General features: G+C 39.9%; 1 protein-coding gene across 2 annotated transcripts in view; it reads left to right on the top strand.

The window, feature by feature from the left end:
- Positions 1 to 27,393, top strand: part of LOC126248057 (succinate-semialdehyde dehydrogenase, mitochondrial) — a 217,182-nt gene that overhangs the window by 41,075 nt on the left and 148,714 nt on the right. For both annotated transcript variants that reach the window (XM_049948694.1, XM_049948695.1), the window contains exons 2-3: positions 3,271 to 3,501; positions 7,573 to 7,743. In XM_049948694.1, coding sequence (XP_049804651.1) covers positions 3,271 to 3,501; positions 7,573 to 7,743 — 402 coding nt within the window. The remainder of the gene's footprint in view (positions 1 to 3,270; positions 3,502 to 7,572; positions 7,744 to 27,393) is intronic.

Consider the following 27,393-nt stretch of genomic DNA (forward strand, 5'->3'; position numbering starts at 1 on the left):
AGTCTTCTCCCACAAACCAATCCTTCCAAAGCATCTGCTAGCAAGCACTCCCTTCTCAATGAATGTCCCAAACAGTTCTTTTTCCTTTCTCTTACAACCTTCAGGAGATGTCTTCTCTCACCAACCCTTTCCAATACTCTTTCATTACTGACTCTTTCAAGCCAGCTTATTCTCTCCTTCTCCTCCACATCCACATTTCAAATGCTTCTAACCTTTTTTCATCCTCTCGTCTGAGCGTCCATGTTCCTGCCCCATATAGTGCCACACTCCAGACAAAATATTTGCGAAGCCATTTCCTTAGTCCTTTATCTAATTTGCCACATAAGAGTCTCCGTCACTATGGTAATTAGAGTTTTCACCTCCTGGTGACATCTCAAGTCTTCGGTTATTGTGCTTCCAAGATATTTAAATTCACTTACTTATCTAATGGTAGATTGTCCTATTTTAATATTGGACAGTCTGTGTCTTGTACTGATGACCATACTCTTTGTTTTTGCTGTGTTTATGTGCATTCCATATTCCTCACAAGTTTCATTTAGATCTTTCAGCATGTTATTCACTGTCCGCTCACTTTCTGCCACTAATACCATGTCATCAGCAAATCTTATACTAAGCTTTTCGCAATAATCTCTTTAAGGTATACGTTAAACAACAGCGGGGAAAGGCAACAACTTTGTCTAACACCTCGTGCAATGCTGCTTCCTTCTGACATTTCATTGCCAGTCCTTATCGTTACTTTCTGATGTAAATATAGATTCTGTATCAGTCGTCTCTCTGTCCAATCTACTCCTTTCCTATTCAAAATATCCATCAGCTTGTTCAGCTGAACTCTGTCAAAAGCCTTTTCTAAATCTGTAAAAACAGCAAAGATTTCTCTACCTTTTTCCATATATTTTTCCCCTATAGTTCTTAACAGACCAATAGCATCTCTTGTTCCTTTTCCTCTTCTAAATCTGAACTGCTCCTCTGCAATCCCTCTGTCCAGCTTGCCATAAAACCTTCTATTCAACACATTCTGCAAGACTTTAGCTGCATGAGAAATTAGACTGATGGTCCGGTGCTCTTCACATTTTTTAGTGTTTCTCTTTTTCTCTATTGGTATCATAACTGTTGCAAGGAAGCCCTCAGGCCATTCCCCTTTGTCATATATCTCGTTACAGAGGTCGACTATTTCTTTTCTTGCCTTGTTTCCCAGACTCTTCGACAGTTCTGCTGGCAAATCATCAATTCCACATGTCTTCCTATTCTTCATCTCCTTCAGTGTCTCTTCTACTTCTGCTTCCAAGATGGTAAATACCTTGCCATCTTCTGGCGCATATTGCTCCTCTTCAACCTTAATTTTGCTTTGCATTTCGTCCCACTTATACAGACATTCAATATATTCTTGCCGTCCGTTCAAAACCTCCTGTGGTTTTTCTGCTAGAGTACCATCCGCTCTTTCTATTTCCATGTTATTCCTCTTTCTTTTACATTCAAAATTTATCTCACTAGCCAGTCTATATATCATTTCATACTTTCCCTCTTTCTCCATTTTCTCTCTTTCGTCGCATTTCTGTTTCAGCCATTTTTCTCTTGCTTCTTCAGTTTCTCTTCTTAATTCATTATTCAGTTTCCTGTACCTCTTTTTGCCTTCTTCAGTTTCTACACTTTTCCACTTTCTCTTCTCTTCCTTTTCAACATTTTTTTCTGTTATCCATTCTTTCCTGGTGCTTTGGTATACTCTAATTCCTAGTACTTCTTTGGCAGAGTCCATGAGTCCTTCCCTCATTTTTATCCATTTGTCATTAACACTTTCATTGACACTAGGTATTTGCCGTTTTTCCATAAATCTGTCTACCAAATCTGATGCCTCTCCTACCTCTTAGAGTTTTTCTATGTTTACTCTTTCCTTTGCGTTGCCTCTCCAGACGTTTTTCAATTTCTTGTATTTCTCCCATTACTAGGTTGTGGTCTGAATTTATATCCGCTCCTGGATAAGCTTTAGCATTCTTCTAACAGTTCCTAAAACTCTTTTGTATCAGGATGTAGTCCAACTGATATCTTTCCCTATTCAAATTTGATATCCATGTGTAACGTCTCCTTTTGTGGTGTTCAAATAATGTGTTACCCACTGCTAATGAATTTTCTTTGCAGAAACTAATTAGTCATTCACCTCTCTCATTTGTTACTCCTAATCCAAATTTTCCTACTGCGTCTTCATCTCTTCCTTCACCCACCACTGCATTCCAGTCCCCCATGATGATAATGCAGGCATTTCTGTTTTCTTTCTTGATGAGTTCTTGTATTTTCTCATAATATTCTTCCACTTCCTCATCTATATGCTGGTTGGTTGGCATATATACCTGTATTAATACCAAATCTTTTGAACTACCCTTCAGTCGTATCATCATCAGTCTTCCAACAATATATTGTACCTTCATTATCTTACATTTTTCAACTTTTGCCCTACCAATATTCCTACTCCGTTTTCACCGCTCTTGATTTCCCCTGAGTAAAAGAGCTTATAATCTCCACTTTCTATCCCTCCATTCTCTCCCCATCTCATTTCACACAAACCGAGGGCATCTAATATGTTCCTTTTCATCTCCTGTTTTGCATTCTCCAGGTTTCCTGCTTGCAGTAGTGTCCTCACATTCCATGTTCTAATCCTTATCTTTCCTCCCTTCGCTGTCCCTTTCTTCCTTTCAAATACGTCTACTCTCAATGTGTTCCCCTCCCGGACATCTGAATGAGGGGAAGTTTTAACTCTGGAATCTTCCACATGGAGAGACATACCATGTACTGATTGGGAATGTAATGTGGTAGTTCCCCGTCGCTTTTGACACAGACAGTAGGATGCGCAGCCTAAAGTCAGCTGCTCACCACGAGTCAGACGCTGTCTGTAGCCACCCCTCTGGGGTTCAGTCGCTACTTGTACTCTCTTTTTGTACCCAAAAGAGAGAAGGTGCCTCATCCGCCAGCTCCGCCGTACTGAAGTCCATCTTCTCCACCTTTGCTGCCGTTGAGGTCTTCACCGTATCCGTGGCAAGGGGCCCTCGCAAGGTACTATCATCCGTGCCAGGTGAGGTGTTACTCCTACCCCTCCTCCTTTCTGAACCGGGCTCGAGACCGGCTATGGCAGAGAAATTTTGACAATAGTTACTTAACTCTGATTCCGTGCATGTACAAAAATTCTGGAGGATACTGTCTGAAAATATTAAATGTGTTCATAAGCACAGTAAAATGTGGAATGAATACAAGGAAATTGATATACATTTTTAATTGTTACAGGTTTTTATCTTCAAACAATTCATGGCAGCCAGATATTTGTCTTTAGTACAAGAGAAAGCTTTTGTAAATGGCGTGTGGACAGAAGCAAAATCTGGAACTACATTTGATGTAGTAAATCCGTACAATCAGTCGGTTGTGGCAAAGGTTCCTGACATGAGTACTGGTGATGCAGAAAAAGCAATTAACTCAGCCTCCGAAGCATTTAGAACGTGGCAGAATGTGTCAGCAAAGGTAACAACTAGTTTTTTTTCAGTTAGGTAGTGTCCCTTTGTATGTTAATTTGTTGGCAAAGCTTCTACAATTGTATTTAATTGTATGGGATATTCTAGAAAATGTTGTAAAAGTTAAAGAATTCAACACAGTGAAGAAAGAACTAGGAAACCACAAAAATGATGGCACATGTGAGAAATGGTGATAACTTCGTGCTTAAATTTCGAGAATGATATAACCAAATTACTACCACAAAATTAGTGTTTTGTAAAGCTGGTGTGAGTAGAAATTTCCAGATGTTGTTACATCAGATCAAATGTGTTTTTGATGTGTTCGTGCTGAATTATTTGCCAGATACTTTCAGTCTGCTTTGAAAGTCTCCAAGTCTTTACAACTGAGGAACACTGATAGCCAGTTGTTGGATGACAGTAAGTAGTGCTATACTGCTGAGAAGGGAATGATGTAAACTGTACATAATTAGATTTTTCCTTGTTAGAATACAGAGCATTGAATATACCTAAAGAAGATGAAAGCTTCAGTCTTCAGAAATTCCTCAAGTAACATTTATTTTCAAGTTCCATACTGACTAAGAAAAGTGAAGCAACCAAAGAAGAGCATCAACAAATAACAAATGGTAATTACATGTTCTTTAGCATGAGCAATTTATTTGTGCCATAGCTGAACCCCCACAAGAATAAGATCCAGCTGTACATGACACTAGGATGGCCAGTACTTTTATATGGTTGTGAAACCTGGGTGTCATCAGCAACTACTGAAGGAAGTATCTGTGCCTTCGAGAGGAAGGTGCTTCAAAAGATCTATGGACCTGTCTACAGTACAATGAAAGGTAAATGGTAATGAAGGAAGAAGACTTGTAGCAGTTGTTTGGAAAACCACGCATTTGCCAAATATTAGTGCACAAGAGGCTACAGTGGTTTGGCCACATCCTGTGAGCTAATGGCTCTTTACCATACTGAGTCTTCCATTCTCAGTCTGCTGGAAAATGCCCAAGGGGACGTCCAAGTACGCAAAAGAAGGATTATTATGTTCAATAAACTGTTTTACCACACCTGAGTGATAAAAAAAAAATAGTATTTTGGACACTGAACCTCTTTAAACGCTTTAGTTGATAAGAAGTGAACACAGAACATTCACTCCGGTTTTATGAGAGAGAAAGAGCTATTTTATGATGTCTTTCAGGTTTTTGTAGCTGAACTACACAAGTAAGCAAAAATTGGTCACAGAACTGGATTCTGTTTTTATGTGCTCTTTCAAAAATATAATCTCTATCTGCTATTTGATGACTAAAATTTTGCCCCCTGCCCTTCACCTACACTTGCCTTAAAAAATTTCACTATTTGTAAGTGGCGCAATCTGTCATTGGATACTAGTACCTTATTATATGTAGCTGGATCCTAGTTTGTAGGAAATTGTGTTACTTAGAGAGACATATTCCAAACTTTATAGCTTACTTAAACGCAGTTTTAATCAGGATCAGTCATCATGCCAGCCAGTATTCAGTCTGTGTCTGTGAATGTAGACTTCCATGGTGTATACTGCTGATGAAAAGCTGTCAGATTTCTGAATTAATATGGATATAATACTGAATTTCAACCCTGATTCCTGGATGAGAAACTGAGTCTTTCATCAATAGTCATTTTGTTTAAAATGGTTTCCTTCCCTCTTTATTTTGTTAAATAATAGTAAATAATAATAATAATAATAATAATAATTCTACTCACAATTGGAAAGCCCCTGGAAAAGATAAAATAGCAAATTTCTGGCTAAAGAAGTTCAGCTCAACACATTCACATTTAACTAAATTATTTAACAGTTACATTGCAGACCCATACACATTCCCTGATACACTTACACATGGAATAACTTATCTGAAACCTAAAGATCAAGCAGACACAGCTAAATATCGCCACATAACATGCCTACCAAAAATATACAAAATATTAACTTCAGTCATTACACAGAAATTAATGACACATACAACACAGAACAAAATTATAAATGAAGAACAAAATGACTGTTGCAAAGGAGCACGAGGATGTAAAGAGCAACTGATAATAGATGCAGAGGTGACATATCAAGCTAAAACTAAACAAAGGTCGCTACACTACGCATACATTGATTACCAAAAAGCTTTTGATAGTGTACCCCACTCATGGTTACTACAAATATTGGAAATATACAAAGTAGATCCTAAATTGATACAGTTCCTAAACATAGTAATGGAAAAATTGGAAAACCACACTTAATATCCAAACAAATTCAAATAATATCACATCACTGCCAGTACAGATTAAGTGTGGAATATACCAAGGAGACTCATTAAGTCCTTTCTGGTTCTGCCTTACTCTGAACTCACTATCCAAGATGCTAGATAATACAAATTATGGATGTAATATTACTGGAACATACCAACACAAAATCACACATTTGCTATACTTGGATGATCTAAAACTACTGGCAGCAACAAATCAACAACTCAACCAATGACTACAGATAACAGAAGTATTCAGCAATGATATAAATATGGCTTTTGGAACAGACAACTGTAAGAAAAATAGCATAGTCAAGGGAAAACACACGAAACAAGGAGATTACATATTGGATAACCACAGCGACTGTATAGAAGCGATGGAAAAAACAGATGCCTATAAATATCTAGGATACAGACAAAAAATAGGAATAGATAATACAAATATTAAAGAAGAACTAAAAGAAAAATATAGACAAAGACTAACAAAAATACTGAAAACAGAATTGACAGCAAGAAACAAGACAAAAGCTATAAATACTTACGCCATACCAATATTGACCTACTCATTTGGAGTAGTGAAATGGAGCAACACAGACCTAGAAGCACTCAATACACTTACACAATCACAATGCCACAAATATAGAATACATCACATACATTCAGCAACAGAAAGATTCACATTAAGCAGAAAGGAAGGAGGAAGGGGATTTATCGATATAAAAAACCTACATTATGGACAGGTAGACAATTTAAGAAAATTTTTTATAGAACGATCAGAAACTAGCAAAAGACACAAAGCAGTCACTCATATAAATACATTGGCTACACCACTGCAATTTCATAACCACTTCTACATCCCTCTAGATCACATAACATCAACAGATATGAAGAAAGTAAATTGGAAAAAGAAAACACTACATGGCAAGCACCCGTATCATCTAACACAGCCACACATCGATCAAGACGCATCGAACACATGGCTAAGAAAAGGCAATATATACAGTGAGACGGAAGGATTCATGATTGCAATACAGGATCAAACAATAAACACCAGATATTACAGCAAGCATATTATTAAAGATCCCAATACCACAACAGATAAATGCAGACTTTGCAAACAACAAATAGAAACAGTAGATCACATCACAAGTGGATGTACAATACTAACAAATACAGAATACCCCAGAAGACATGACAATGTAGCAAAAATAATACATCAACAGCTTGCCTTACAACATAAACTTATAAAACAACATGTTCCCACATACAAGTATGCACCACAAAATGTACTGGAGAATGATGAATACAAGTTATACTGGAACAGAACCATTATAACAGATAAAACAACACCACATAACAAACCTGACATCATACTCGCCAATAAAAAGAAGAAATCAACACAACTAATCGAAATATCCATACCCAATACAACAAATATACAAAAGGAAACAGGAGAAAAAATTGAAAAATACATCCAACTGGCTGAGGAAGTCAAGGACATGTGGCATCAGGATAAAGTTGACATTATACCAATTATACTATCAACTACAGGAGTCATACCACACAATATCCACCAGTACATCAATGCAATACAGCTACATCCAAACTTATATATACAACTACAGAAATCCGTAATTATTGATACATGTTCAATTACCCGAAAGTTCCTAAACGCAATGTAACATATACCGTACAGTTAAAAGGAAGTCACGCTTGATCAAGGTCCGCGTCACTTTCATTTCGAACCAGACCTAAGGTCTGAGAAAGGAAAGAAATAATAATAATAATCTGGTGTTATAAAAAGTGTTTTCTGTCTTTAGGAAAGGTCTTCCCTCCTTCGAAAATGGTACCAAGTTGTTGATCACAATAAAGAAGAACTAGCCAAGATTATTACAGCAGAGTCAGGAAAGCCATTGAAAGAAGCTCTAAATGAAGTGTTATATGGTAATTCATTTATTGAATGGTTTTCTGAAGAAGCAAGACGCATACATGTAAGTCTGTGATAATTTCCAATTGTAATATTTAATTTTCAATTCTGCATCACATCTTTGTTATGTCAACAAGATACAGCTGCAAATAAAAAAAGAAGGAAAAACCAAAGCAGTCAGCTTATTAAGCCACTTGATGTGATATGCATTGCATATTCAGAATTTGTTCGACAGGTTATGTATACAAAATGGGTTTAAATCAAAATATACCATTAATGTTTAGGAAAAATTTCTTGCATTCAGTTTCAGTACAGTCCCTCAACTGCTTCAAACAGCACTGGACCCTTCATCTTAGTGTAGTAGAATGTGTTCAAATGGTAGAGACGGCTGCTTGTCTGACAGTTTGTGTTTTATCATAATAACAAAGGAAAAAATGACAGTCTAGAGTAAGAAATTAAAAGGGCTGAGATGGGAGTAGTCTCATTGCTGGGTTGTAGTCTCCACAATCGCATGCATGCGGGGTGCGCTTTAGGCAGGGGTGGCTGACCAGATTGTTCGTGCACTGAATGCATGCAATACTACTGTCTGGTGGGTAGCCTTGTGACGGTACAAACCACCGTTACTAGATGAATATTTCTATTTTGCAAGGATTGCTTTGTGGAGAGCGAGCACACTATATGGTGCGCGATTCGCGGTAGCGTGTGGCGTGCCCGCGCGTGATTTGCAATGGTTGGTGGGATGGTCTCCATTGCGCGAAAACTATGTAACTTACGATGAAGAGCAATGCAGCAGTGGATTGTAGTCAGCAATATGCGCCTTCTGAAAGATAGATCTTTATTTCAAGTTAAGAGACGCAAAAGTTATAGTAACCTCAAAATTGGTTAATATCACGAATACTGAAAGATTAATAAAAATAGTAAATAATAACTTACAGGAATGAGCTAGCACTCATTAAAAATGTTTCATCATAGCAGATAGAGTGCTGTAGTCATATGTTAAGATTCATAAATAATTAAGCCCGTAAAGGGCAATAAACATAGTTTGAGGGAAAATTGTTTATAAAATTCAATAGAAAATTCATGAGGTAAAGAACGGCACTATATAATATTTTGGGTGGCATCACCCGTATTTTAAACTAGTTAAGTTATACTATACACTTAACTTGCAATAGTTTTCATTGTTTGCAAATTATTATTAACATTTATCGCCCATAATTAATTAATTAATTATTATAGATATGAAGATTTTGAGCAGTGCAGTGTGTAGATCGCTATAGATTAAGTCTAAAAACGGTGCTGTATGCAGTTCTGTTTTAAAACTTTGCAGCACAGATGTCAACAAATAAATTTGCGCTAAGTGGTGAAATTTTGCAAAAACTAAACCTTGATTTACGGGCGATAGAATAATCCTAGAAATTAATGTAACATAGTAAATAAGATGAACTTTTTAGCCCGGTTCCGATGTTGTTCTTATTTCTGTCGAGGGATGTATGTATCAAAACTTGTAACCTTAACTGGTGGGATTGGTACTTAACCAGGGGGGTGGACATCTGAGCCTATATAAGTGAGTGACCACCTTGGCCAAGGGTCAGCCACTCCACTGCTTGACTCACTGTGGCTCACTTCATTACCGTCGTTCGCGCATGCCAATGCCACTAGCCCAATGCCGTGGCAGGATGTAGGAATGGAGGAACAGGCAAGAATGCTGCTGCTGTTGAGCTCCTGCTAAACGTAGTCGGGAGCAGCGGTTGCGGCAACAACAAGAAGAAGAAGTAGAAGCCTGTGGCACAATTACTGTGCAATAAGTGTCAAAACTTGGGACACACAGCCAGGGAATGCGAAGGTGCGGTTGCGTGTGTTAAGTGTGGGAAACCGCATGACACGCGAAACTGCAACAAACCGAGAAGTACCGCGGCACTGTGTGTAAATTGCGGCGGCTCGCACGCCGCAAATTCGCACAGCTGCGGCTATCTGAAGACGTGGAAGCGGCGGAAAGGGGTCACCACACACAAAGGGGTGGCCCCACGAGAAGAAAAGGTGGACACCCCGCCCTCCTACTCCAGTAGGGGAAGTGGGCTGCGCCACAAAGGCGACGAGGGCGCTTTCCGCCAAGCACTGCGGGAAGCAAATGAGGATGCAATCACCACGCTCAAATCCGCCATGGCGGAGGAGGGGGCGGCCCTGAGGTCGGAACTAGAAGAGACGCGGCGGGATGTGACACGACTGAGGGTCGCCCTGTACCTCGCGTCTTGCACGACACCGGATGTGACACCGACTCCTACCAGTACGGGGGTAGACGAGGCAACACAAATGACTGCCTCCCTGGCCGACGCAGCAACGCAGGTTGCTAGGGAGGTGGTCGTGGAGTCGGGGGAAGCAGCCGTCTCTCCTGTCTCTGCAGAAACGCGGACGACAGAGGAGATGCCCATGGAAACCGAGTGAGGAGAAGGAGAAGGAGAAGGAGAAGAAGAAGAAGAAGAAGAAGAATAGAGTGCCTCCTCCTCCCCAACAAGAATTGTGTGAGGGAGGTACTCAACAAGATCCCAGATTCCCTGCGCAAAGGCAGCTACCCCCATCGTGGCAATCCTTACCCCTTCACGGTAACCAATATCCCTCCCCTACCCCATAAACCGTATCCGTTCCACTGGGGGTGTGAACACCTAAACCAGAAGATCCACGGGAGGGAACTCGTCCGGCGTGCAGATCTGGAGCTGATAAACGAGCATACAATCTTCACCAACGAGGACTGGCGGTACATGACTGACCGAGCAGTCCTGTACATCCAGCAACACACGCCACCAGTGGACATTTCCCACCTGAAGAAGATAGAGTTCAGGCAGCCCGGAAGTAAGAAGAAGAAGAAGAAGAAGAAGAAGAAGAAGCCGCCGGAGGCGAGGAAAATATCCCTAACAGTGAGGAATTGAGGAGGAATAGCTTAGTCACGCTTTAACTCCTATACCTTGGGCCAAGGCAGGTCCATCAATATAGCGACAGCGGCCAGTGGTCAGTCGCTGGTCAGTCGTTTTGGAGGGTGGATGGCGAGCGAGCCCGTGTGGTTGTTTGAGAATTCTTTTTCGCGCCGATTTATTTTGACAAGGAGTATTGTTTAATAGTGCAAGTGTGCGAGCATATAATTAGTGAAATGGAAGTGCTACGATTATTTGTGAGAGTGCGAATTACGAGGTATACATCGTCGTACGTGAACATGTGGTGATCTGTGAATTCGCGCGAAAACTATTAGTACAAAGAGGACAGTGGGACTTGTGGTTCTATTTGAATTGATAGAGTAATTTTCGTTTATAGAAGCCTACATTACTGCTATTGGGGGCTCGGAGTCAAATTATTGTTAAAGTAAAACTGTAAACCGTATCACCAGTGCTAATTTCATTGTGTGAAAGAAAAGGACAGTGCCAATAAATAGTGATTGAACTGTGTCGTGAAAAACTGATTTTGCTATAATAATCGCCTGATTTTCATTCCCTAGCATAAACTGTACTCATGAATATTAATTCAAAAACTATAACTAAGCGCGGGTGTGGAACAGTTTACTAATGCACCAAGTGTGGAAATCATTCTCTGAGACTTTTGTGAGAGCCAAAATTTGCAATAACATTTTTTAAACAACATTTGTATATGCACATTCTGGTGAATGCTTCAACCACACTTCTTTATTTACCACCCCGTCGCAATTGGGGGCTCGTCCAGGATATTAGTGTGCTAGGCAACTAGGGCTGAAGGCTAGGGGAACTAGGCGAAGCATGAACATTCCTCGAAACGTGCAATTTTTTTTTTTTTTTTTGTTTCCAATTCCTGTGCTAGCCAGGACAATTGAGCACGAAATTAAAAAATCACTTAATGATTGCGGGTCGTCAGGGAGTGGTGGTGAACCACAAAGTCCTCAGAGAGCAGAGGAAATCGGTGTCCCTGTAATGTCTAAAGAATTAACTGCTCTTCTCCAAAATATGAGTAGCCAAATAGGTTCATTTAAAACTGATATGGATAATAAATTAAGTGGTCTAGACACTAATTTTGGAACTAAATTAAGTTCAGTAAATTCCGAATTAAGTTCTCTGAAGACTAATGTCGGCGAAATAAATAGTCAGTTGGGGTCAATGAAACAAGAAATTGTGACTGAATTAGATAATAGATTAGAAAAAATATGAGAGAGCTGGCATTCCAAGGTTGAAGCGGTTGAGGCTGAGCTGAGGGGCGAAATTGATTCGGGAAGGCAGATTCTTGATGACAGAGAAGAGGCAACAAGGCATTCTTTGGCTGAAGTGAATGCGAAAATAGTGGCTAGCAATGATGAGACAAAAGCTGTGCTGATAAATAAATTAGACAGCACAGCTGATGATCTCATAAAGGAAATGGCAACTGTCACCTCAAAGGTAAATCACAAAATTACCCAGATAGCACTGTGTAACTTTTCGGGTCATGCTGGGTGTCCAGTAATGCTGGCACCTAGTGGAAAGACATTTTCAGGTGAAAACGGATATCATGCTGTGGATTTTTTGCCAGTTCCAAGGACTGTTTTCTGCCTGGGATGTCAGATGAGGCAAAAGTAAAATTTGTAAAGACAATGCTGTGAGGGTCAGCTCAGACATGGGCTAACAAATTTAAGGGTCTGTTCATTTCGTTTGAAATATTCAAACGAATGTTTCTAGACAAATACTGGAATAAAAATAAGCAGTGTAGATTGCAAAATGAGTTTTTGAATTAACCTGTGTACAGGGGAGGCAGACAAACTATGAGGGAATTTTGCCAGGAAGAGTTGAATAAATTAGTACATCTGGATCAGCCTTTAGGTGTGTTAACAGAAATATCTACTTTAAGGAAGAGACTACCTGAGGAGTTACAATGGGAACTCATACATTGCCCCACTGATTCTGTGGCAAAGTTTTTAGACTTTGTTGAGAGGATGGAGCAGGCTATGTGCTATAGGCCTGGCTCAAAGGGAAACAATCCAGGGAATAACCATAGGGATCTGGGGGGGAGAAGAAATATGAATTGGGAAGATAATCATCAGAGCCATCATGGGGACAGAAATATAAATGAAAATTGGAGAGGAAATGGGGGAAGATATAATGAAGAGAGCCACAGTCAAAGGGATTTTAGGGGCAGTGATATGGGAAATGAACCAAGGCCAATGCTGGGAAATGGACCTGGAAGAGGGTGACAGAACAGCAGCTCACAACAGGGACAGCATCCTTTAAACTAAGAGTTGTCTCACATGGGGTCCACTTTGGGACAAGACAAGTTGCAAACAATAGGGCCAAGAGATAGAACGATAATAATTATAATCAGACTAGGGGCGGTTATTCTAAAAGGGGTATGAGAATAATTATAGAAGTAAGAGAGAGGAAAGAATTTGTGGTGTGGAGGCCATTTTAAATGGTGAAAATGTATTGGGGAGCTGGTGCATGGAGCATGGCAAAAGGAGAACGTTTAAGAGGAAGAATGGTAGGTGTTTAAAGGCCCAAATGGAAGAAATCAATGCTGAGAATGTTTTTTGTAAAGAGTTCAGGGATATGAATTCTGAGAAAGATAGTATTTGTTTGGTCAGCATTATCAACAGGTCAGGGACTAAGGCACTGTCTGAAGGTATAGATGGCTGTTGTGATGACCAAAGTGTGTGTGAAAGTAATAGTAAGAAATTTGTTGAGTTGTGTGTAATGGAAGCGGATACAGTGGATGATAATGTTAATTCTGAGAGGGCCAAGGTGCCTGAAAGTAATGGTTTTGTAGATGATGGTAATGATTTTGGGGCCATAGTGGCTATTGTTGATGTAGTGATAAATGAATATGTACCAGAGTGTATTGTGAAATTTATGAGGTTAGCTGTGAGCAGCCAGGAGGGGCTAGTTCTGAGATGTCTGGTGGAAGTGTTTGTAATGTGCAGGATGGTAATGCAAGTGATGTTTTGGTGGGGAAATCTTTATCTGAATCCATGAAACATGATGAAACAAATTGTGCTAGTGTTTACATGCATGGGGTTAAACAGCAAACTAAGAATGATGAACAGTGGAGAACTAAGGGGGAATCTGAATTGAACTTAAATGATTGGGTAGCAAGGCCAAATGGTTGCAAAAATACACTCCAGAAAATTGGACAGTAGGGAAATTCAATTATGTGAACAGTTTAAAGCAGTTAAATGTTGAGGATGAGGCATATTATGATGTACTCAAGAAAATATTTGATAAGGATAAGGAATTTGATGGTTTAAGGGGGGATTTGATAAATGAAATGGTAGGATGTGCTGTGGAGGGTAACTGCAGGGTTACAGATTGTGGAAAATTAGTGTGTGACGAGGGAGATGAAGTTGAAAAGGTGAATAATTAAGTAGTGTATGAGGATGAGCAGTATGGGTGTATGGGAGAGGCTGAATGGAATACTGGTTGGATGGGGAAGAGTGAATGTGATTCTGATGCAAGTGATTGGGTGGATTTTTCTAAGAATATGCAGAAGTTGGGACCAAAGGTATGGGAGAAGGAGAAGTTTAGTTTTGCCAGAAAATTAGGATGGTTGGGCCTAGAAAATAAACAACACAAAGATGCTTTTGAAATAATATTTGAAGGGGATAATGAAATAGAATCATTCAATGGGGGGGGGGGGGGGAGAGGCAGGTATGCACTACGGAAAAGTACTGTGGTAATGAAGTGGAGGGGGATCTTTGAGCAGAAGTAGAGCTCAAGCAGAAAAATTTTAGGAAGGTGCAACCAATAGTTAAAGTTCAGATAGGTAAAGTCAGTGAAGAAGCCTTGGTGGGCACAGGTAGTACAGTCAGTGGGATTACAGAGGGTGTCTACAATTATATCAGGAATGACAAAATGGTAGGATTCCCGGTCAGAAGGGTTAGAATTAAAAAAAAAAAAAAAAAAAAAAAAAAAAAAAAAAAAAATGCTACTGGTAATTACAGCAAGCCAGTGAGGAAGGAGGCTGTGTCGGATGTAAACATTGGTGGAGAGTTGTTTAGTCACCCATTCCTGGTGATTCAAAATTTAAGTATAAATATGGTTCTGGATACAGATTTTTTAAATAAATATGGGGCAAACATTAACTGTGGGGGACAGATATTGGAATTGAATGTTGGGTGATGTATAAAGGAGACAAAATTTGCAAATGCAAAAGGTGATGATTTAGTGGCAAGCTTGCACATGGCCCAGTGCATGTTAAATGAAGTAGGGATTGAGGAGGATATGAAAAGGAAGGTCTAAGAGACAGAGGGTATTGGTGAAAGTGAGAGGGGACAACTGTATGATTCACTGGTAGAGAATGAAGATGTGTTCTCAGAGAGACCTGGGAGAGTGGTGAATTTTGAATATATACTCAGGGTGAAGCCTCATGACCCTAATAAGAATTTCTGGAGAAGTAAAAATTATGTACTGTTGTATTCCATAAGATTTCGGGATTGCAGCTGGATCTCATCGACTTCTTTCCACGATATTTCGGCTGCCAACCTTACAGCCATCTTCAGGCGAGTGTTTGACACTGGAGATTGCTAGTGCAAGTCGCTCTATTTATACTTAAAAGTGCCGCAGGCGCGCATGCGCAAGTTACCGTAGCATGCGCGCCACCTGTCGATTCTAAGGCCCTCTACAATATTACTGCATCTATGGAGCGCCAACGAATGCATGAAAAAAGTAAAACATGCACACAGATGTGTCCAAAACAATAAAAGGAAAATTTCAATATTAAATTTAAAATTACTTGTCGCTCGACATGTCAGAAGCCATAAAAAGTTTTCTTTTGGTTGAAATTAAAGAAATCAACGGGTCCCAGGCCTTATTCAATAAAAAGCCGCCATCACGATTAATGAGATTTTCCGCTAAACGTATTTCGACGGATTCCTTCACAACTGAATCCCAGTAGGATCTCGATGGGGCCAAGATTTTCGTGGCCGAAAAATCCATAGTATGTCCTGTGGATATACAATGCTCGGCTATGGCCGACTTACTGGGCTGTAAAAGGCGAGTGTGGCGCTCATGTTCAACGCAGCGGTCGTGTACTGTGCGTGTGGTTTGACCAATGTAGGCTTTCCCACACTCGCAAGGTATTTTATAAATTCCAGCCTTCCGTAATCCCAGATCATCCTTGGCTGAGCCCAGAAGAGCACGAGTCTTTGTAGGTGTCCGGAAGATAGCTTTCACACGATGTTTCTTTAAAATTCTGCCTACTTTCGATGAAATGTTCCCGACATATGGGAGAAATGCTCTGGACTTAAACATCTCCTTATCCTCTTGATCTTGTGGGTGTCCACGATTTTTCCTCCTTAAAGCAGTACTGACCTGATGTGCAGAATATCCATTATGTTGAAATACCGATTTCAAGTGCTCTAATTCGTCTGCAAGGCTGTCTTTATCAGACACGACATGTGCCCTATGCACCAACGTTCGAAGGACACCCATAGTTTGTGACGGGTGATGACAGCTTGACGCCTGTAGGTACAGATCCGTATGCGTGGGTTTCCGATAGACAGAATGCCCCAATGACCCATCCACCCTGCGTTTAACCATGACGTCCAGAAATGGTAGGCAACCATCCTTTTCAACTTCCATCGTAAACTGAATGTTTGTGTGGATGGAATTCAGATGTTGTAAAAACCGTGAAAGCTCTTCTTCACCGTGAGGCCACACTACAAAGGTATCGTCCACGTACCGCCAGAAGACTGTTGGTTTCAACATCGCCGAATCGAGAGCCCTCTCCTCAAAGTCTTCCATATAAAAGTTGGCTACCAGAGGGGACAGAGGACTGCCCATGGCAACACCGTCAAGTTGCTCAAAATATTCATTATTAAATAGAAAGTAAGTAGAGGACAGGGCATGGTGAAACAGCGCCGTTATATCGGCCGTAAACTTATTGCCAATAAGTGACATTGAATCCAAAAGAGGGACCCTCGTGAAGAGTGAAACGACATCGAAACTTACTAACAAGTCCGAATCCTTCAGCTGTAGTGTTCTCAGTCTATTGATAAAGTCCGCAGAGTTGCGAATATGGTGCGTACATTTGCCAACGAAAGGTCTCAGTAGCGATGCCAAATGACTAGATAAATCATATGTTGGAGCACCGATATTGCTCACTATGGGGCGTAAGGGCACATTATCCTTATGGATCTTTGGAAGACCATATAACCTAGGTGGAATAGAACTGTGAGGTCTCAATCTTTTCACAACTTCTTGCGGCAGAGAAGAGGAGTTTAGCAACTCTGACGTTTTCCTTTCTACTTTCCGAGTAGGGTCTTTATCAAGCTTACTGTACGTTGTCTCACTCAGCAAACTATATATCTTCTGATCATACATATCACGTGGCAACAGCACAGTAGCATTCCCCTTATCCGCCGGAAGGACCACCGTCTGAGGATCTTCCCGTAACTTACGCAGCGCAGCCCTTTCCATTGAAGAAATGTTGCTCTTCTGAGGACGAGTTCTCGTAAGGGCGCGACATGTTTCCCGCCTGATTTCTTCTGCTGCTTCACTGGATAGAGGCCTGACAGCTTCTTCAACAGCACTAATAAAATCTGTTAAAGGTAAGGTCCTAGGTGTCGGTGCGAAGTTCAGACCTGATAAAGACAGCCTTGCAGACGAATTAGAGCACTTGAAATCGGTATTTCAACATAATGGATATTCTGCACATCAGGTCAGTACTGCTTTAAGGAGGAAAAATCGTGGACACCCACAAGATCAAGAGGATAAGGAGATGTTTAAGTCCAGAGCATTTCTCCCATATGTCGGGAACATTTCATCGAAAGTAGGCAGAATTTTAAAGAAACATCGTGTGAAAGCTATCTTCCGGACACCTACAAAGACTCGTGCTCTTCTGGGCTCAGCCAAGGATGATCTGGGATTACGGAAGGCTGGAATTTATAAAATACCTTGCGAGTGTGGGAAAGCCTACATTGGTCAAACCACACGCACAGTACACGACCGCTGCGTTGAACATGAGCGCCACACTCGCCTTTTACAGCCCAGTAAGTCGGCCATAGCTGAGCATTGTATATCCACAGGACATACTATGGATTTTTCGGCCACGAAAATCTTGGCCCCATCGAGATCCTACTGGGATTCAGTTGTGAAGGAATCCGTCGAAATACGTTTAGCGGAAAATCTCATTAATCGTGATGGCGGCTTTTTATTGAATAAGGCCTGGGACCCGTTGATTTCTTTAATTTCAACCAAAAGAAAACTTTTTATGGCTTCTGACATGTCGAGCGACAAGTAATTTTAAATTTAATATTGAAATTTTCCTTTTATTGTTTTGGACACATCTGTGTGCATGTTTTACTTTTTTCATGCATTCGTTGGCGCTCCATAGATGCAGTAATATTGTAGAGGGCCTTGGAATCGACAGGTGGCGTGCATGCTACGGTAACTTGCGCATGCGCGCCTGCGGCACTTTTAAGTATAAATAGAGCGACTTGCACTAGCAATCTCCAGTGTCAAACACTCGTCTGAAGATGGCTGTAAGGTTGGCAGCCGAAATATCGTGGAAAGAAGTCGATGAGATCCGGCTGCAATCCCGAAATCTTATGTACTGTTGTGTCTGAATAACTGTTGGGCTTATATATATAATCTGCTTAATATTTGGTGCATGGGGGGTCCAGCACAAGGTTTTATGTTGTTTGAGAAATTTGGGGCCGTAATTGTTAATTTGAACATATTTTGCACTGGGTTCTGTATGTACACACACTAATCTTCCTTTGGTGCGTGGGGGTCAAGTTGGTGGACTGAATATTAGGGTAAGCAACACAGCATGGCGGTTGTAAAATTAAAGTTCATTTTGCTGCTTGTAATCTCAGTCTGGGCTAGATGATATGAATGGAGGATATTTTAACAAAGTGTATAGGTGAATTTTAATAGAGATTTTTAAAAGTAGATTAAGTCTTTTATTAGGAAACATTGCCAAACCCTGGAATTTAATTCATGGTCTGTAATATTAAAGTAAAGTTTTTTTTAGTTTCTGCTGTCAAGCCATGACAACAGTCAGATATTATTTAAAGTCTGTTTGATTCTTGCCACATTATCAGTATCATTTTGATTATGGAGGCTTTGTCGGCAAGCAGTACTGCCTCGATGACATGTGGGCATTTCTAATCTAGTAGGGAACAGATTGTTGGGCACAACTACCCAGCTGTTGATCTAGCCTGTTTCTTAGTGATGGTTTGCCCTGAAATTCTATCTTAGATGTGTCAGCTCTGGATTGCATGAAAATGGGTCGAGGCTGGACCACTCTATGGTAAACGGGGAAACTTCTGTGTATGAGATTTTCATTGGGAATTTTGTGTGTTCCCTGGTAGTGCTCCATAAACTGGCTAGTCGGAGGACAGGAAATAGCGCCAGAGTAGAGAGTAAAGAGCTGTGACCCTACATCTAGTCTGGGGGCATCCCTGGAAGACATTTTAGGTAGTGAGAAGTGATAGTGCTTGTGAAACAAATTGATAAATGATATGTGTTCCAAAGAGAATAGATTGATTGGAAACAGTGTGGTATGCGTAATATCGAAATTATTGTGATTTTGTTAGATTTGGTTGTGTTTGTTTTGCTTTGCCAGGCCTGTTGTACTATACACACGCACACACATTGAAGACATGAATTTGGAATCAGAGTTAAGGAAATATATATTTTTTGGATTGGGGTTATTTACAGATATGTTACAAATTTCTTTTTGTGGGGCACAAAATACGTAGGGAATTTTACTTAGTTTAGGGTGATGCCACCGCCGACTAGATTGCCAAGTAAACTGTTAATATTCTAGGACTAATTTAACATGACTGGCTGGTCACCTTTTTTTTCCCTTACTGCATTTACTGTGTGCATGCACTAGCAAGTAGGGGTATTGTGACGGTCCAAACCCCCGATACTAGATGAATATTTCTAGTATGCAAGCAAGGATTGCTTTGTGGAGAGCGAGCACACTACATGGTGCGCGATTTGAGGAAGCACGTGGCGTGGCCGCGCGAGATTTGCAATGGTTGGTGGGATGTCTCTGCCGGGCGGCCACGTGGCCTGTAGCTTGGGGCATTGTTTGGTTTTTTGCGCATTACGCGAAAACTATGTAACTTACGATGAAGAGCAATGCAGCAGTGGATTGTGGTCAGCAATATGCGCCTTCTGAAAGATTGATCTTTATTTCAAGTCATGAGACACAAAAGTTATAGTAACCTCAAAATTGGTTAATATCACGAATACTGAAAGATTAATAAAAATAGTAAATAACAACTTACAGGGATGAACGAGCACTCATTAAAAATGTTTCATCATAGCAGATCGAGTGCCGTAGTCATATGTTAAGATTCATAAATAATTAAGCCCGTAAAGGGCAATAAACAAAGTTTGAGGGAAAATTGTTTATAAAATTCAATAGAAAATTCATGAGGTAAAGAACGGCACTATATAATATTTTGGGTGGCATCACCCGTATTTTAAACTAGTTAAGTTATACTATACACTTAACTTGCAATAGTTTTCATTGTTTGCAAATTATTATTAACATTTATCGCCCATAATTAATTAATTAATTATTATAGATATGAAGATTTTGAGCAGTGCAGTGTGTAGATCGCTATAGATTAAGTCTAAAAACGGTGCTGTATGCAGTTCTGTTTTAAAACTTTGCAGCACAGATGTCAACAAACAAATTTGCGCTAAGTGGTGAAATTTTGCAAAAACTAAACCTTGATTTACGGGCGATAGAATAATCCTAGAAATTAATATAACATAGTAAATAAGATGAACCTTTTAGCCCGGTTCCGATGGTGTACTTATTTCTGTCAAGGGATGTATGTATCAAAATTTGTAACCATAACTGGTGGGATTGGTACTTAAATAACCAGGGGTGTGGTCACCCAAGCCTATATAAGTGAGCGGCCATCTTGGCCAGGGGTCAGTCGTTTTAGAGAGTGGGTGGCGAGCGAGCCCCACTGTGGCCTATGTGATTCTTTGAAAATTTTTTTTATCACCGATTTATTTCGACAAAGAGTTGTTTAATAGTGCAAGTGTGCAAGCATATAATTGGTGAACTGGAAGTATTCGATTATTTGTGTGAGTGCGAATTATTCCAATTGATACAGTAATTTTCGTATATAGCAGCATATATTACTACTATTGGGGGCTCAGAGTCACTTTATTATTAAAGTAAAACTGTAAACCGTCTCACCAGCGCTAATTTAATTGTGTGAAAGAAAAGGACAACGCCAATAAAGAGTGATTGAACTGTGTCGTGAAAAACTGATTTTGCTATAATAACCACCTAATTTTCGTTCCCTAGCATAAACTGTACTCATGAATATTAATTAAAAAAACTATAGCTAATGCATGGGTGTGGAACTGTGTACTAATGCACCAAGTGTGGAAATCATCCCCTGAGACTTTCGTGAGAGACAAAATTTGCAATAACATTTTGTAACCAACATTTGTATATGCACATTCGGGTGAACGCTTCAACCACACTTCTTTATTTACCGCCCTGTCGCAGCCTACACCATCTGCACCTGCTCGAGAATGCAATTGTGGGCAGCCACAGGTGCCCTCATTCCTCGGGGCAGTGTCAGAATTGCCCAATCGAGACACAGCATGCTTTTTGCTGGCACGTAAAAGTTTTATGGCCATGATCAATGAGTATCTGACACTGAAGAAGACAAATTGCAAAGATACTTAATATTTGTCAAACATTTCTCTGATTACTTGCTGAGGATGTTATGCAGAGTGGAGGACATGAGCTCCACCTGCCTTATGCAGTGTTGGTACTAAATGTGTTCAAATATCGAGCTTTCATATGAAAGAAGTGACACACAAAAGTAATGACTGCCTAAAAGAAGTAAAGGTAACAGGTCACTGTGTAATGGAATCATTGAGTGGTAATCGATAGGCGAGCAAACGAGACTTGAAAATATAGCTAAGCTCTTGGCAGAGTCCTTGTTGCGACGGTTTGTGGACTGGAATGGGGCTGCAAATGCTTCTGTTTGCTGGCTATTGTCATCTAACTCGGGGATGATCTCCTACTCTTTCTACTGCCAGACACGTGTGCTTAACACTTGTTAAAATGCAAATAAATAACATACTCTCAGTGTGCTGACTGACAAGTACAAATGTTAACCAGGGTACAGTTTAGGAGGCCAAAGTCAAATGACAAATCGAATGCATGTGTTAAGTTCACTGGTGGTACCTTCCAAACAGTTATGTGCCATTTTAATTATTGCTGAAGCCCCTCAATAGCAATACTGAACACGCTGTAAATTTTAATAAAAGTTGTTGAATGCTGAAGAACATTGATTGATATTCAACAAATCGATCAGTTCGCTAAAACGTAGCCTAATCCTGATGATTTAGAGTTCACTTGACACTAGTGCGAATTCCTAAGTGTCGGATGCCACTAAATATTTAAAGTCCTGACTGGTTTCAACACAGTTAAAGTTCAGAGGCACTGTTTGAGTCAGTCACTTAAACGTGGTGAAAATAATTAAATTCCAACCTGACTGTATCAGAAACTAAGTCCCATTGGGATCCTAAAAAGGTTGTTGGGAATGCTCAAAAATAGTCACGCATAGTAGCGCTTCAGCAGCTAAGTGACACAGCACTTGAATAGAAACAGTCACACATCTACTATTTTGCAGCAAAAGTCCCATTTGTGTACAAAAACAATCACTAAAAGACACAGCACTTGAAAAACACAAGTCCCTACTGTGTTCCACACCGAAAATATCCTAAGTGCAGATTTTTTCGTCAAAAATTCTATCTTCCCTTTGTTCACACACGAGGGATTTGACTAATTTCAGGCACTCCAAAAATTATCACCAAAGTGTCGCATTGAGCAACACAGGTCCGGCGTCAGCAAAGGCACACAGAACTCTGTCCTGGACCTTTGTGTCCGCTCCGCTTAAATACCTTCGATCCGAAACTCCCCAAGCTATGTCACGCAACTGCTGTCCACTGATCACCACTTCTCTGCATAACTTGTTACATAGAAGAGCAATCTTAATTCTGTTTGCACCATTATATGTGCACTCTAATTCTCATCAGAAAACATATATTACACAAATTTGTAGCTGCAATGGTTTGCCCCGGATTAATGTTTTAATGTTTTGCTATTATCTTTGTGAAGTGTGAAAATAGTTTTTGTTAATTTGTGCCACTAAATAACATTACAGTTCTTTATAAGGTACCACTTTCCATACGGATCTGAAGTGCTCTTTCAGACGCACTGATCATAATTTACATATATACAAAGGTTGAACAGATATGAGCAAAACTATGCAAAAATTTATTAATAAACGAAGACAACATGTCATAATAATTACAAATATCACAAACTAATGATGTTGAAATGTGTATAACGACACCTGATATCATACAATGCCTTGCGGTTTGTGTACTGTCTCGTATTAGTTATTTTAATTAATTATTAGCAACAAATTAATAAAATTTGTGTTTTACCAGTGAAATATTATTGCTGCAAATTAGACAAGTATGTCAGTCATTGCATTTCGATGAAACTTTTGAAATGACCACCCGCTCTGCACTATACCTGCATTGGTTCAAATGTTATAAATTACTCAGTAGATTTCACATACTGCAGCTTTGTTTATTTAGTATCTTTTGATATAAAATTCATATAAATCATATCAGTGTGTCAGCTGACTAGTCTCAACACCTTTCATTTGCCGTATTGTATGTCGTTGTACTAATTTGTATTGATTACATGCAAACACAAAGTGGATAAAGCATTGTCTTAAAGCAGTGTGCTGGAACGGGGTAAACCCACATGATGTCACGACTGCCAGCCGTTTGAAACTGACAGATCCATATGGAGCGATCTGCCGCTGACCACTCCCTCACCGCTGTCTTCCTTCCTGTTGTCTAGCTGAGCTGGCATCACTGGTCGCTGTGCGCACACCCTTCAAGCGCGACCTGTGATCAAACTTCTCTCTCCAAATGACAACAAGTGACTGTCGTACCACATTCTTCATAGATAACATTAAAAAATTCAAATAACTGACAGGAATGCAGGTGGGTGACATCGACAACTGCCGCTATTTCGACAAGACCACACCTTGCCATTTTCAAGCGTAACTGCAGCAAGTAAGTGCTGTACAAGGGAATTTAAAAACTTGGTTTCCAGAGAAACTACAGAAAGATAACACCTAGAAACGACGTAAAAACTAGCACCATCTCAAACCAAAGATGACGTTTACAAGGGGGCAAGAGCAAGATTCCATGCAAAATTTAAACAAAGATGACCATCTCTATTTATAAGGTTATGTGCTAATTTAATTTCAACAGCTTCCTTAATAACTCACTCCCAATAACTGGAGGCACATGCCATAATCTCCGTGGTGTTATAGTCCATAAGATGATTGGTGCCAATACAATGTTCTGCAATGGCGTCTTTGCTTGGCTGTTGTAAGCTTGTGTGTGCTGCTTATGCTCAGTGCACTGGTCCTCCAAAGCCATGATAGTCTGACCAATATATGACATGCCACAACTGCAGGGAATACGGTAGAAACCTGCCTTACACAAACCAAGATCATCCTTTATGGAACCTAAAAGAAACCTGATCTTAGCTGGTGGTCGGAAAACACACTTTACATCGTATTTCAGCCAAATATGACCTTCCTGTTGAACTGGTTGGTGACAACTGTTAGCCTGCAGATAAGTCAGTGTGATTAGGCTTCCTACAAATGGCATGTCCCAACATACCATCAACGTTCCTCATGACCAACATGTCAAGGAAGAGAAGACAGCCATCCTTTTCCACCTGCATTATGAAAAAAGTATTCGTGTGGATTGAATTCAGATGTTCTAAAAGTTGCTCAAATTCTCAGTGCCATGAGTCAAACAACAAAAGTATCATATACATATCTGAAAAAACTCGCAGGGTTGAAAGCCACCAACTCCAAGGCACGTTCCTCAAAGTCTTCCATAAACAAGTTGGCAACAGTAGGTGACAACAGGCTTCCCATCGCAACTCCATCTGTCTGCTTCCCATCGCAACTCCATCTGTCTGCTCATAATATTGGTCATTGAATAAAAAGTAAGTGGAAGTCAACACATGTCAAAATAGGTTTGTTAATTCAGCATCAAACCTAACCTCATTCAACCATAACAAATCAGACAGAGGAACAAAAATGAAGAGGGAGACTACATCAATTCAGAATATCATTCAAACCCATTCCCTCTAATCAACATATGAAATATGCAAAGTTCTTAATGTGGTGCTCACGCTGACACACTGCAGGGCTCAACAGAGTAGCAAGGTGTTCTGGTACACAGTACGTCGGAGCACGAATGCTGCAGTCAGCTGAGGAGGAACCCCTTCCATGTGAACATCCGGGAGGCTGTATACACCTAGGGGGAACAGCACAATAAGATAGACTCTTGATAGTCTCCTGTGATAAGGAACTTTTCTTTAAGATGGTGCTAGTCTTCCTCTCAGTACTTTACGTGGGGTCAGCACCAATCCTGCGATACACTGAATCGGACAGTAAACACTGCATCTTATGAATGTAATTGTGCTTGTCCAAAATGATGGTAGCATTACCTTTGTCCACAGGATCCAGATCAACTCAAAGTAATGTAAAGCAGCACTGTCAGCTGCTGTTGTATTGCTTTTGGGTCTATGTGCTCCAGTCAACACACAATATGCCTCCCTCCTAGCCTCCTCTGAAACATCAAGAGGTAGTTTGAAAACAGCCTATTCAACAGGACTATTAAAATTAAGCAATGGCAAATGCTTGCAGATTGGCGCAAAATTTAAATCTTTCCCTAGCACAGATAAAGCTGCACCATCAAAAGGTTTCCCCAAGAAGTTTATCACAGAACATAGAGATATACTATTAGACTCCGAGTCACGGAAATGTTCAAACGTCGGCAAATGTTGGCCAGTTACAGAATGAAATTCCCAGTCGGGCCGTGACCACGAGGTGTGTGAACGACTTATATTCTAATAAGTTTTGATGTGGTCTCTCTCTTCACTCAAGTTCCTCTGTCTGATTTGACATAATGGCTATCACAGTTGTGTCACAGTACACGTAGTTATTGCTATTGTGGGATCGGTAATGTTGGTAGTGACTGTACAAAAAGCACTGGCATCCTGAAGCATCAGACAATAATGGATGTACGCTAGTGCTCATTTCTCAACTGTGTTCCTTTCAGATGAAAGCTATTGACATTTATTCTGTCAGATTTAGAAATAACAGTACAGCATACTTCATATTATTAGTGAAGAGAAATGGCATAAAATACAGTTTTTCCAAAATCGAGTAAGTATTGTATGAAGGCAATACATCTATTGTATGAAAGGAATATGACTATTGAAGTAGACCGGTATTTCATGAAAGCTACAGAGACTACAATAATGGATTTTTTAAAAGTTTAATATTGAATTATGTATAGGAAATGCTAAAAAAGGAAAACGTGATGAATTCTTGGGAATCCTAATCTAGGACAATTTGAGATTGAAAATGCATGTGCACTGTATTAGGTATGTGAGCAGTCTAAAAACATAGTTGTCATTAACATGATTAGTAAACACTGTAAAGATGTGTATGTGTTAAGATGCATTTTTTCATTATTCTCATAAAGTTTAAACCATGCAACAGAAAAACAGGTTGCAACAACATAAGCAAACTTAAAAACATCACCAACACTGCAGGAAAAAAGCTGTCAGAATTATTTATTGTGCCAGGCCCTCTAGTGTCATGTCATATTTTGTTTCAGAGATTAAATATGCTTATCATTACAAATAAATGTAAATAGAAAGAGCGATGTTGTTTACTAGTACCATCAAAGCAAATTCAAAACGGTGACCTGCAGTACCATAGTACTAAAATAAAATTAAAATATCATCTAAATAGTCACACAACAGCATGCTACGGAAAAAAGTGCAATAGATGCTGGTCTGAAGCTAGCCAATGCCTCTCAATCTATGTATATACTCTACAAATCACTGGGAAGTATTGCAGAGGATATATCCCATTTTACCAATTATTAGGGCTTTCTCCTATTCCACTCGTGTATTGATTATGGGAAGAATGATTGCTTATGCCTCTGTACATGCTGCAATTTGTCTGATTGTTTTCACAGTCCCTATGGAGTGATACATAAACATTTGTAGTGTATTCTAGATTTATAACTTAAAGTTGGTACTAGAAACTTTGTAAGTATGTTTTAATGCGATGGTTTGTGTCTATCTTCAAGCATCTGCCAGTTCAGTTCTTTCAGCATCTTCGTGGCACCCTCCCACGAGGCGAAGAAACCATTGACTATTCGTGCTGCCCTTCTTTGTATCCATTCAGTATCTCTCGTTAGTCCTGTTTGATATGGGTCCCACATACTACAGCAATATTCTAGGATGGGTCGCCCAAGTGTTTTGTATGCAGTCTCCTTTGTAAACAGGTTGCATTGCCTAGTATTCTACCAGTGAATCGTGATCTGCCACCTGCTTTGCATATGGATAAAACTGTGTGATTGTTCTTGTTCATATTCCTACAAATTGTTACACCCAGGTTGTTTTAAAAGTTGACTTGTTCCAGCTGTGACTCATTGATGTTACAGTCACAGGATACTACTTTTTTTTTTTTTTAATTTTGTGCGAAGTGCACAGTTTTATATTTCTGAAAATTTAAAGCAAGTTGCCAATCTTTGCCCACTTAGAAATCTTATCAAGATCTGACAGGAATTTGCAAAGCATCTTTCACTCGGTACTTCATTATAGATAACTGCAT

The sequence above is a fragment of the Schistocerca nitens genome, chromosome 3 (assembly GCF_023898315.1).
Source record: "Schistocerca nitens isolate TAMUIC-IGC-003100 chromosome 3, iqSchNite1.1, whole genome shotgun sequence".
NCBI classification, from domain to species: domain Eukaryota; kingdom Metazoa; phylum Arthropoda; class Insecta; order Orthoptera; family Acrididae; genus Schistocerca; species Schistocerca nitens.